The sequence below is a fragment of the Nerophis lumbriciformis genome, linkage group LG19 (assembly GCF_033978685.3).
Source record: "Nerophis lumbriciformis linkage group LG19, RoL_Nlum_v2.1, whole genome shotgun sequence".
In the NCBI taxonomy this organism is placed as follows: Eukaryota; Metazoa; Chordata; class Actinopteri; order Syngnathiformes; family Syngnathidae; genus Nerophis; species Nerophis lumbriciformis.
This window is the reverse complement of record NC_084566.2, coordinates 24,260,960-24,274,124: the sequence shown is the minus strand read 5'-3', so window position 1 is coordinate 24,274,124 and position 13,165 is coordinate 24,260,960. Positions and strand designations below refer to the sequence as shown.

General features: G+C 42.2%; 1 protein-coding gene across 1 annotated transcript in view; it reads right to left on the bottom strand.

The window, feature by feature from the left end:
• Positions 1 to 11,442, bottom strand: part of lamc1 (laminin, gamma 1) — a 46,846-nt gene extending 35,404 nt beyond the window's left edge. Inside the window, exon 1 of the mRNA XM_061979191.2 lies at positions 10,813 to 11,442. Coding sequence (XP_061835175.1) covers positions 10,813 to 11,203 — 391 coding nt within the window. The 5' untranslated portion in view covers positions 11,204 to 11,442. The remainder of the gene's footprint in view (positions 1 to 10,812) is intronic.
• Positions 11,443 to 13,165: the final 1,723 nt, after the last annotated feature.

Here is a 13,165-nt window from a genome sequence, read left to right as displayed (position 1 = left end):
TATTGGTAATATTTTATTATTATTTTAACTTGGAGATGGAAACATTTTCATTTCAATAACAATGTTAAAATACACGCTAAATACAAGTTTATTGCATTTGAAAGTATATACATGCATTATTATTGTGTATCATCATTAAATCAATGGTTGATTTAGTCTCATAAAAATAAGGGGAATAATATCGTTTATCGGCAATAATTTATAGGTCAACATTTCGTCAAGCAAAATTTGTTATCGGCCCAAGTAGGGATGTAACGGTAAACAGTAAACGGTAAATGATAAACCACAGTAAAATTCCCGACTGTTAGTAATACCGTTTAAATTTTTAATTACCGAAAAAACGTCATTTATTAATGCATTTTCGGTAGCACTGGCTTACTTCCTGGAAACTGAGTCATAGCAGTGCTAGTGTGTTTTGGCTTGAAAAAAACATGGCGGTACACAACTACACAGACTTTGCCACAAAGATTTCCCCTAAGAGGTAACTTCATTTTCCCCTCGCATAATTTTTGTGGAACCTCGGCGTGTGTTTACGAGTGCACTGCTGTTTTTAGTTGGCGACAGGTGTGGACAATATTGGAGACAGACTTGTTTGTCCCACACTAAAAGTATACAGCGAAGGAGAAAAAAACAATTTGATGTTGCTTTCATTTTCTCAATACGGCATCCATCAGCTGCTGTGACAGAGTTAATGACGTGAGGAAACATGCACCAGGCGACGTGTCGGGAACATTACCACTGGGATGCTCACTTGTCCTTTATTTAATTGCAAACTTTATAAGTGTTCTAATAACATAAATACTAGCTATAATGGTTTTTCATCTCATTGAATTGAATGCAGACTGTGAAGATTGTGTATTTGATGTGAGAGGTATCACTCCTGTTTATTTTTGTTGGCGAAACTGTTGTATTGAACCACTTGGTGTTGTTGAAGAACAAAGCTTGTTTATTTGACTTCATCTTCATTAGACAAACTGCTTTGAGTTGTATATTGGTATAAAAAAAGTAAACACCATCTTTTTACATTACTTGTGTTTTTTTCATGTTACAAAAAGTATTATTTAAAAAAAACATTCATGTGACATAGCATTTTGTTAATGTTTTATTGTGTATAGTTAATTCCTATACAAGTTATTTCTGCTCAAACTCTAAATGGATCAGTCCTAATACAGCATGTACAGTACATTTTAATGTATGTAAGTTAAAAAAAAAAATCTCTATCAAAATGTAAAAATAGAGATAAAAGCATCATGTAATGAGAAAAAGCTTACATGTTGATACTATTAATGAACAAAAAATACTTGTCTTTAGATATATGGATAACGTTTGTATATAGCTTTTTTTAAAACATTACAAATTACATGATGGCATGGCGTTCACACCCCACCCAACCCTGATTTTCCAAACAATTAATAACCATGACTTCAATATTGATAAAAAATTATCTTAATTTTAATTTTGGTCATAATTGTGCAGCCCTATGTATAAAACTAGATCTCATACATGAACGCTATTATCTTAATGGACAAAAAGTGCAGTTACGTCTTATGGCCGTCAGGTGCTACGTTGCAAAATTCTTACATTTTTTTTTATTTATTTTTCTCTTATGTCTATTAAGTGCTACCTTGCACACTTTTCACAATTATTTTATTTATTTGTTATTTTTTTAAACCATATTACCTTCCGCCCGATTGTAGCTGAGATAGGCTCCAGCGCCCCCCGCGACCCCAAAAGGGAATAAGCGGTAGAAAATGGATGGATGGATGGATATTACTTTGTTTATAATGCTTGTGTTGCTTTTATATGCACATTCAATTTCTACTTGAGGTACATGAAACAGTGTTTTTATCTACAATAATGTTTCTTCTACAGAGGAAATCATTTTGAATGGACTGCTGTTTGTGTGTTGTTGTTTTTTTTTAAATAAAACATGGTTAAAAAATTTCAGTATAAGTCCTTTTTAAAAATGCTGAGCACATTTAAAAATACCGCAATAATAATTTTGGTCACAATAAACGTGACTAAAAATGTTCATACTGTGAAATCCTGAAGCCCAGGCATAGTAAACGCCAATAATCGATTTATTTAGTGTAAATAAAGTAATGCAGAGAGTTCTAAAATTTGGCTGACTGCAGGGGGCGATCAGACCAGCTACTTTATTATAGGGCACTTACGTTCCAGTTTTGCACTGTTTTTAAAAGTTGCAAGTGATAAACGCTTCTTAAGTAAAACGAAAATAAATGTAAAACTGCATCAATATACATAATTTAAAAATTTATCAATAATCGATTTTGAATCGAATCGTAGCGAAGTATGCATTTTTGCATATTGAGTGGACTAAGTACAGCCCCTCTCCCATATACCCTCAGCAGTGAAAAAAAAAAAAAGTGATATCAATGTGGATGCACTGCACAACGGCTTCCAAAATGCCCATGAAAAGTGGTAAATATCTCCTGCATGTTTGAAAACATAGCAAAACGCCAAAGGTAGGAGCATGATAACATGAATGTGCAGTAAATGAGTCTCTGTGGTGATGCCCCGTATAGTACACACAAAATCCTCATTTAAATAAGGTGGTCTGCACCACTTTACAAATGCATACGCAGTCTTTGTAAATCACACGCAACATGCCAAATATTTTATAGTTTGCTCACGATGTCTAGCGCGTGGCATTTGGATCTTAGTAAATCAAGCCTATACTGTAGCTAACAACCACATTCAAAGAAGAAAGTGATGTTACGAATGTATTAGCACAGAAAAAAGTGCTGGAGCATAATGGAGCTGCATGTATACATGATGCCCCCTTCACATTTATGACTGCCCCCTCATATATATATATATATATATATATATATATATATATATATATATATATATATATGCGTGCATACAACCGTCCCTGGGTAGTATTAAAAGCTCTATCATCGACTAAATTTATATTGTATATTGTCTAGATCATGCAACCTTAATTAGCGGTTCCGGTTCACCGTGCGTGACTGCTCACCGTGCGTGACTGCTCGCTGTTTCGAAAAAGCTAAGTATCGTTCTATTTGTGTGCTTTTAAATTGTTCTGCAGCTTTCTTTATTACTTTCTCAACATATTTAGTAGTACTATTTAACTTGCAAATCACCCGATCTCTGTCTCTCCACCCCTCCCGCAGCTAGCTAGCAGCTAGCTGCTAAGCTAACGAAGCTAGCGCGGAGAAAGGCGTCGCCGGACGCCGGTCAGAAGGAGTCTACTCCTGCACACCGTGACCAGGACTTCTCGGAAGACAGCAGGAACTTCACTCGGTGACAGAAAACACCGTGAGTATGGCTTCCTGCGCGTCTTGCACCTTACTCACGGAGAGGCTGGCTCTGCTAGAGGGCCGTGTCCGCCAGTTAGAGCAGAGTAATCTCGTAACTTTAGATGTTGCGGACACATCTGCTAGCGTTAGCTGTAGCGAGCTAACTAGCCCAGCCTGTAGCAGTCCTAAGCGGCCTACAAGCTACGGTGTACCGGTTGAGACGCATAATAGATTTAGCACCTTAGCTAGTCCTACACCCCAGTCTACCGGGCACCACACCTTAGTCATAGGGGACTCCATCACCCGAAACATAAAGCTTAGCAAACCAGCCACAATTAAGTGCATCCCGGGGGCCCGAGCACCTGACATTGAGGCTAATCTTAGGGAGCTAACTCGCAACAGGCCTAGTAAACACGTACGACAGGCTAATCGCACCACTAGTTATGCGAATATAGTTGTACACGTTGGCTCCAATGACACTAGAATGAGACAGTCAGAGATTACAAAGAGAAACATAGCCAGGACTTGTGATCTCGCTAGAAAGATGTCCAGGCATCGAGTAATTGTCTCTGGCCCCCTGCCTGCGAGAGGCAATGATGAGAGATATAGCAGATTAGTCTCGCTTAACAAGTGGCTGGCTAGCTTCTGTAGACAACAGGGACTAACGTTTATTGATAATTGGCCCTCTTTCTGGGGCAAACCAGGCTTGCTGATGAGGGACGGCCTTCACCCTAACCAGGAAGGCGCCATCATCCTGTCTAAGAATATAGACTACTGTTTAAGTCACATTTGACTAACTACACTAGAGCAAGCCCGGTCACAGGCAATTACAGAGCCTGCTAGTCCGGGTGAGGAGTCAGTTAAGCTAGAACTAGCCAGCACCAGGCTGGATAATTCCTGTACGCATAGCAATTTTCTTAGAATAACACACAACTCACATAATGTGTTTTCTGTTGTGAATGTGTCCGGGGTAGATATGCATTCTACTAAGGTGGCAAATCATGATGCGTTCAGTCGATCGCAGCATCAAGCAAACAATCTGAAAATTCCCGTCGTATCAATTCCTAGATATGGTCGAAACTATTTAAAGTGCACTACGTATAATAAACGCAACATTATTAATATTTCTACTACGGATAATTTAAACAAAAACTCGTCAAAACAGCCAAATACTTATAATATGGGCTTTTTAAACATAAGATCATTGTCTCCCAAAACGTTATTAGTTAATGAGGTCATTAGAGACAACAATCTTAACGTCATTGGTCTTAGCGAAACCTGGCTCAAACCAGACAAATTTTTTGCGCTAAATGAGGCATCTCCTCCTAACTATACGAATGCGCATATTGCCCGTCCCCTTAAAAGGGGTGGGGGGGTCGCACTAATATATAATGAAAACTTTAACCTTACCCCTAACCTAAATAATAAATACAAATCGTTTGAGGTGCTTACTATGAGGTCTGTCGCACCGCTGCCTCTCGATATGGTTGTTATCTACCGCTCCCCAGGGCCCTACTCGGACTTTATTAATGAATTCTCAGAGTTCGTTGCTGATCTAGTGACGCACGCAGACAATATAATCATAATGGGGGACTTTAATATCCATATGAATACCCCATCGGACCCTCAGTGCGTGGCGCTCCAGACTATAATTGATAGCTGTGGTCTTACACAAATAATAAATGAACCTACGCATCGCAACGGCAATACGATAGATCTAGTGCTGGTCAGGGGTGTCACCACCTCCAAAGTTATGGTACTCCCGTATACTAAAGTAATGTCCGATCATTACCTTATAAAATTCGAAGTTCTGACTCATTGTCAACAAACTAATAATAATAATAACTGCTATAGCAGCCGCAACATTAATGCCGCCACAACGATGACTCTTGCTGACCTACTGCCTTCGGTAATGGCACCATTCCCAAATTATGTCGGCTCTATTGATAACCTCACTAACAACTTTGACAATGCCCTGCGCAAAACCATTGATAGTATAGCACCGCTAAAACAAAAAAGGGCCCCTAAAAGGCGCACCCCATGGTTTACAGAGGAAACCAGAGCTCATAAATTATCATGTAGAAAGTTGGAACGCAAATGGCGCGCGACCAAGCTTGAGGTTTTCCATCAAGCATGGAGTGATAGTTTAATATCGTATAAACGCATGCTTACCTTAGCTAAAGCTAAATATTACTCAAATCTCATCCGCCTCAACAAAAACGACCCTAAATTTTTGTTTAGTACAGTAGCATCGCTAACCCAACAAGGGACCCCTCCCAATAGCTCCACCCACTCGGCAGATGACTTTATGAATTTCTTTAATAAGAAAATTGAACTCATTAGAAAGGAGATTAAAGACAACGCATCCCAGCTACAACTGGGTTCTATGAACACAGATACAACTGTATCTACGACGGATACTGCAATACAAAATAGTCTCTCTCTTTTTGATGAAATAACATTAGAGGAACTATTACAGCGTGTAAGTGGGATAAAACAAACAACATGTTTACTTGACCCACTTCCTGGGAAACTTATCAAGGAGCTTTTTGTATTATTAGGTCCATCAGTGCTAAATATTATAAACTTATCACTTTCCTCTGGCACTGTTCCCCTAGCATTCAAGAAAGCGGTTATTCATCCTTTGCTCATAAGACCTAACCTCGATCCTGACCTCATGGTAAACTACCGACCGGTGTCCCACCTTCCCTTTATTTCGGAAATCCTCGAAAAAATTGTCGCACAGCAGCTAAATGAACACTTAGTGTCTAACAATCTCTGTGAACCTTTTCAATCCGGTTTCAGGGCAAATCACTCTACGGAGACAGCCCTCGCAAAAATGACTAATGATCTACTGCTAACGATGGATTCTGATGCGTCATCTATGTTGCTGCTTCTTGATCTTAGCGCTGCTTTCGATACCGTCGATCATAATATTTTATTAGAGCGTATCAAAACACGTATTGGTATGTCAGACTTAGCTTTGTCGTGGTTTAACTCTTATCTTACTGACAGGATGCAATGCGTCTCCCATAATAATGTGACCTCGGACTATGTTAAGGTAACGTGCGGAGTTCCTCAGGGTTCGGTTCTTGGCCCTGCACTCTTTAGTATTTACATGCTGCCGCTAGGTGACATCATACGCAAATACGGTGTTAGCTTTCATTGTTATGCTGATGACACCCAACTCTACATGCCCCTAAAGCTGACCAACACGCCGGATTGTAGTCAGCTGGAGGCGTGTCTTAATGAAATTAAACAATGGATGTCCGCTAACTTCTTGCATCAACGCCAAGAAAACGGAAATGCTGATTATCGGTCCTGCTAAACACCGACATTTATTTAATAATACCACCTTAACATTTGACAACCAAACAATTACACAAGGCGAATCAGTAAAGAATCTGGGTATTATCTTCGACCCAACTCTCTCGTTTGAATCACACATTAAGAGTGTTACTAAAACGGCCTTCTTCCATCTCCGTAATATCGCTAAAATTCGTTCTATTTTATCCACTAGCGACGCTGAGATCATTATTCATGCGTTCGTTACGTCTCGTCTCGACTACTGTAACGTATTATTTTCGGGTCTCCCTATGTCTAGCATTAAAAAATTACAGTTGGTACAAAATGCGGCTGCTAGACTTTTGACAAGAACAAGAAAGTTTGATCGTATTATGCCTATACTGGCTCACCTGCACTGGCTTCCTGTGCACTTAAGATGTGACTTTAAGGTTTTACTACTTACGTATAAAATACTACACGGTCTAGCTCCGTCCTATCTTGTCGATCGCATTGTACCATATGTCCCGGCAAGAAATCTGCGTTCAAAGAACTCCGGCTTATTAGTGATTCCCAGAACCCAAAAAAAGTCTGCGGGCTATAGAGCGTTTTCTATTCGGGCTCCAGTACTATGGAATGCCCTCCCGGTAACAATTAGAGATGCTACCTCAGTAGAAGCATTTAAGTCCCATCTTAAAACTCATTTGTATACTCTAGCCTTTAAATAGCCCCCCTGTTAGACCAGTTGATCTGCCATTTCTTTTCTTTTCTCCTCTGCTCCCCTTTTCCTTGAGGTGGGGGGGGCACAGGTCCGGTGGCCATGGATGAAGTGCTGGCTGTCCAGAGTCGGGACCCGGGGTGGACCGCTCGCCTGTGCATCGGCTGGGAACATCTCTACGCTGCTGACCCGTCTCCGCTCGGGATGGTGTCCTGCTGGCCCCACTATGGACTGGACTCTTACTATTATGTTGGATCCACTATGGACTGGACTCTCACAATATTATGTCAGACCCACTCGACATCCATTGCTTTCGGTCTCCCCTAGAGGGGGGGGGGGGGTTACCCACATATGCGGTCCTCTCCAAGGTTTCTCATAGTCATTCACATCGACGTCCCACTGGGGTGAGTTTTCCTTGCCCGTATGTGGGCTTTGTACCGAGGATGTCGTTGTGGCTTGTGCAGCCCTTTGAGACACTTGTGATTTAGGGCTATATAAATAAAGATTGATTGATTGATTGATTGATTAGCATGTTTGGAAAGTACGTGCAAACTGGCACAGTTACACACAAAAGGCTGTGGTAATTTTGGTGAGGAGGCGACCACTGCAATCACAGACGACGGAGAGAGGATCTTTTGTTTGCGTGTCAGCGTATTTGAACTGTCAGAAATTAAAACAGTAGAAATATATAAATCTATCCAGTAATTCTGAGCTGCTAGATGACTTGAGGGCTGATTTGCAGGAACCAAAATGAATCAATACATTATGCCACACTGCATTTTCCAACATCCCAGCGCACCATTGCAGTTTATTCTGTTACTATTACCGTATTTTCCGCACTATAAGGCGCACCTAAAAACCACAAATTTACTCAAAAGCTGACAGTGCGGCTTTTAACCCGGTGCGCTTTATATATGGATTAATATTACGATTCATTTTCATAAAGTTTCGATCTCGCAACTTCGGTAAACAGCCGCCATCTTTTTTCCCGGTAGAACAGGAAGCGCTTCTTCTTCTACGCAAGCAACCGCCAAGGTAAGCACCCGCCCCCATAGAACAGGAAGCGCTTCTTCTTCTACTGTAAGCAACCACCCGCCCGCGTAGAAGAAGAAAAAGCGCGCGGATATACCGTACGTTTCATTTCCTTTGTGTGTTTACATCTGTAAAGACCACAAAATGGCTCCTACTAAGCGTCAGGGATCCGGTTCATGAAAAGACGCAATCTCTCCATCCGCACACGGATTACTATTTCACAGCAACTGATATTCCTGTGAACCGCACTGGATACAACGGGAGCACGTACGGTGAATATTCGCACCACAGGGAATGAGAAGTCATCCTTCACTGTGGTTCTAGCTTGCCATGCTAATGGCCAGAAACTTCCACCCATGGTGATATTCAAAAGGAAGACCTTGCCAAAAGAGACCTTTCCAGCCGGCGTCATCATAAAAGCTAACTCGAAGGGATGGATGAAGAAAAGATGAGCGAGTGGTTAAGGTAAGTTTAAGTTTACGCGAAGAGGCCGGGTGGCTTTTTTCACGCAGCTCTGTCCATGTTGATATACGTATGTTTGTGATTGCACATTTGCGTACATTTTGGGAGTGAACAGAGTTGTTAGAACGCTGGTTTTTAATATATTATTAAAGTTTGACTGACCTATCTGACTGTTTTTTTGACATTCCTTTAGCGCAGTTAGATGCGGCTTACAACACCGGGCGGCTTATAGGTGGACAAAGTTTTGAAATATGCCGTTCATTGAAGGCGCGGCTTTTAACCCAGGGCGCCTTATGGTGCGGAAAATACGGTACACTGTAACATAGCAAAACAACATTGGTTACAGCATGATGTCCACTGAGACACTAATTTTCGTCCACATCCATGGCATGTACATGACAGCCGGTAATACCACTTTTGCACTTGTTTTCAATTGCACGTCCAATCTTATTAAATCACCCACAACATGCTCACTAACAATACATTTGGACAAGCTAATTAACACTTGTTATCTGGTATCTTAGTAGATCTGGTCCCTAGTCCTATAAGTTCCCAAGTATGTGAGTGCATCTATTGACACAAAGCAACAAAATACCAGTTGCAATATAATAGTCACATGACCCGAATCAACTACTTTAGGCCCTGCCCATCAGTGACATCACCGTAAAATGACCCAGCATGCATCTGCTGGCCAAGCCTTCAAATCCCCCAGGGTTATTTTCTTTCCACGCGACAGGAAGTCCCTTAATTAGAGTGGAGTCAGAGGTCAGAGGTAATAAGACGGACAGCTAAGATGACATCACTGCTCACTATCAGGACACGTGACAATCTTCCTGTCTGCCTGTGAAGACACGTAAAGACGGGTGTTGTCATAGCGATGGAGTGAGCAGCTTTTAATTAGCGCTCAAGAATGTGGAGTTTGTACTTCAAAGCCAGCAAACAGACAAGCTGAGGAATCTATGGGCAGGAAGTAAAGATATTCTAGAGTGCGGTCACGTGACCACCACACCGAGACATTTTGGCAAAAACTCGTTCATGTGGGTGTTTGTGAAGGCACGCAAGCGCGTGGGCTGAGGGTCACGTGAAGCCACAAATGTGGTTCACTTTGAAGTTCAGCATTCCACATGAACTCGAATACAACTTTGTCACTGTTACATGAACAATAACAGTAACACATCACAATTCCTCACAATACTAAAAAACAAAAACGGCGGAGGAAACACTGCATTAATCTTTGACCCTATAAACATACTGGCAAGCTGTTTGGTTGACCAACCATCAAAAACGCTCATCCAGATGTTCAACATCACGTTCCCACGCCACCGCACTCCCCCTCCTCTTCCCCCAGGAGAGGAGTACAATTTACAACAGCTGCTCAGCCAGGAAGACTTTCCCACACTGCAACAACTTCCTGTCAGCTGATTTGCCGCCTGCCAATCAAAGGATTCCTTACCAGGAGTCGTCACTGGCGTAAAGAAGCGGTCCAGCTGGAGACATCTGCGTTACATGACACAAGTATGTATTGCACAGCTGTCGCCATGGAAACAGAAGGAAGGACAGCTCTTGTTGGGGGCGTGGCCGCCCGAAACAAGACTATGAAGCGGTTGCAGAAATAGACGTCTTTTTTTAAACGAAAGACGAGAATGCGCCGTCGTGGGCGTACCGGACGCAAATAACGCCGTTCATCGTGTTCGCTCCGACCAGCACCAAGTTTGCTTCGTCTGGGTTCAAAGATCATGGCGCGACAAGAATTCTGTAAAAAAATGCTAGACTTCACTACGTTGCTGTAGCAACATGGATGAAACATTCACAAGCAATACACACACTTGCAGCTCAAACTTGAGTAAATTAGTTGCTTGTACACAATATGTTTTATGAATAAACATAATAGCATGCTGTATAACTTGTATATGCACAATAATATGTTGTATGAACATACTGTTGCATTTATACTGACACACATGCAACAGGTGTCCTGTGAGTGTGCCAGGGCCCGCATTTAAGTGATGATGGTGACAGTGGGGGTCTTACCGAGGTGCAAGGTGAGGTTGATGGAGTTGGGGTACTGGACTCCGGCCAGCATGGTCTGACTCTGCCACCAGGTGGTGGCCTGCTGGTTGTTGTAGTCGGTCAGGTAGACGGCGCTGTGTTGGTTCCTCGTGTCGCGCGCGTCGCAGATGTGGCACGACTTGGTGACGCCGGTGGCGCCCGTCTGGACACAGTACTCCTCCGGGGGGGTCCCGCATGTGTTGGTGGCCATCACCGTGACGTTGAAGGCGGCGTTAACGAACTCGGGCATGCAGCGATGCGCTCTCCCGAGGTCATCCGCGCATTCGTCCATGGCAGCACCGACGAGCGCCGCCGCCGCCGCGCACGCAAAGGCGACCAGAACCGGGACCGGAACCCGGAGCAGACCTGGCATATTGGCGTTCCTCCGCGTCGTCCTCTTGTTAGTGCGAAGTTTCCAAGGAGTCTAAAGTGGTTCAAAGTTGCTCCGAACTGGCAGCGAAACGACTGACGTGATACGGAAGCAGCACCAGCGGCCAGTGGGTCATGCGGAAAGGTTCGTTAGAGAGCTTGAGTTTGTCCAAGTGAGCTCAGCTCTTTGTGTCCGCCGCCATGAACACGACCGAGCAGACTACACCCAGTGCCACAGTGCGCATGTGCAACCAAGACCCGCGCCGACTTCCGTGCTGGAAAAAAAAAAAGTGCTAGCGACTCCTTGATCAACTTTGACCCCGTCTGACTCCTTCAAAACAACGTGTTTCCTTTAATAAGCTCAGACCCTGTAGTACTGGTAACATTGTCATAGTTCAACTTAAAAGTGTTTTATTTCATCAAATGTTCTTAAACACAAAACAATACTGCAGTAGCTACAACATGCTAGCTATTTTGGAAGTCACAAAGTAACTGGGGCCGTACAAGTGTATGTTGGTGTCACTTTAAAAAGAGTTTGCGCTGGACATGGAGTTGACAGATTTTTTAATTTTATTAAGGATCCCCATTAGCTGGTTGCCTCAACAACCCACTAGTCTTCCTGGGGTCCACAGTTCAATACAATTACAAGTAAAAGCATATAATTATAACTACACAATACAGAAATAAATAAAAGTATCAATAATAAAACAAGCAAACAATTTACAGTCACAGAATAATAATTACCATATAAATATAACTACACAATATAAAACCAAACAAATCATCAACGAGCAGATAAAATATTATTCTTTTTAAAAATCTGTTTACTTTCAATGCCGGTGAGAATTTGAGGCAGGTTATTCCAGAGCGATAAAGATCTATAAATAAAAGATTTCCGCAAAGCATTCTTCCTGGGACGAGGGAGTACAAAATGCCCCTCACTGGACGCCCTGGTATTATGATTATGTATAGTGCTACTGTGAACTATTTGGGCCATGAGAAAAGCAGGAGTTTTACCACCGGTTACTGATTTGAACAATATAAGAGTATTAGCTGACAACCTGTTCTGCACTGTTAGCCAGGAAAGAGAAGCATGCATTTGGTTCACATTGGTTCTTAGTGAACAACCAAGAACCAGCCTTGCTGCCCTATTCTGGACAATCTGGAGCTTACTGATCTCACCACTTGCAGCAGACGCCCAGACTGTCGAACAATAGTCCAGATGATACAAGACTAAACTCTTAACAATCTGACAAAGAAGAGGTGGATCAGCAAAAGCAGCACATTTCCTGGAAATACCAACAGCCCTTCCCATCTTTGTAACTATATCACTGATATGATTTGACCAGGATAGAGTGCAGTCCAGCATCACTCCAAGGAGCTTGGCACTTCTGACCTGTTGAACTGTTGAAATACCTAGCCTCGGATCCAACTTTGGGTCACAAGATAACCCTTGCCTAGTCCCCAAAATAATACTTTTTGTTTTTGAGATGTTAAGGACAAGTCTGTTACATACTGTCCAGTCATGCACAGCTTTTAGTTCCTCACTCAATACTACATTAAGTACACTGCATGATGGTTGCATCATCAGCATAAAGAACCAATCTTGCACGCCAGGTAGCCCAATCATTGGTGAATATAGAAAAAAGTAAAGTAAAGGGTTTGATTGATTGGGCTTTTAGCTCAATGTCTAGTGTTCTCACTCTCACTTAGACCCGGAGAGGTAAGAGCAGTAGAAATTTAGAAAGTTTGATCCCTAGGCAGGACCAGGTGGGTTACACTACCTTTCCTCGTAATTGCTACACTTACTATAATTTAGTCACCAGATGTAACTACAACACGCTAGCTAGCGTAGTACTCATACACACTGCCTACTTACTATACTTTTTTTTCTTCTTTTTTTTTGTCCTGTCCAGCTTCTCAGGCAAATCATATAGTTGATTAGATGCCTATATCGGCTGTTCAG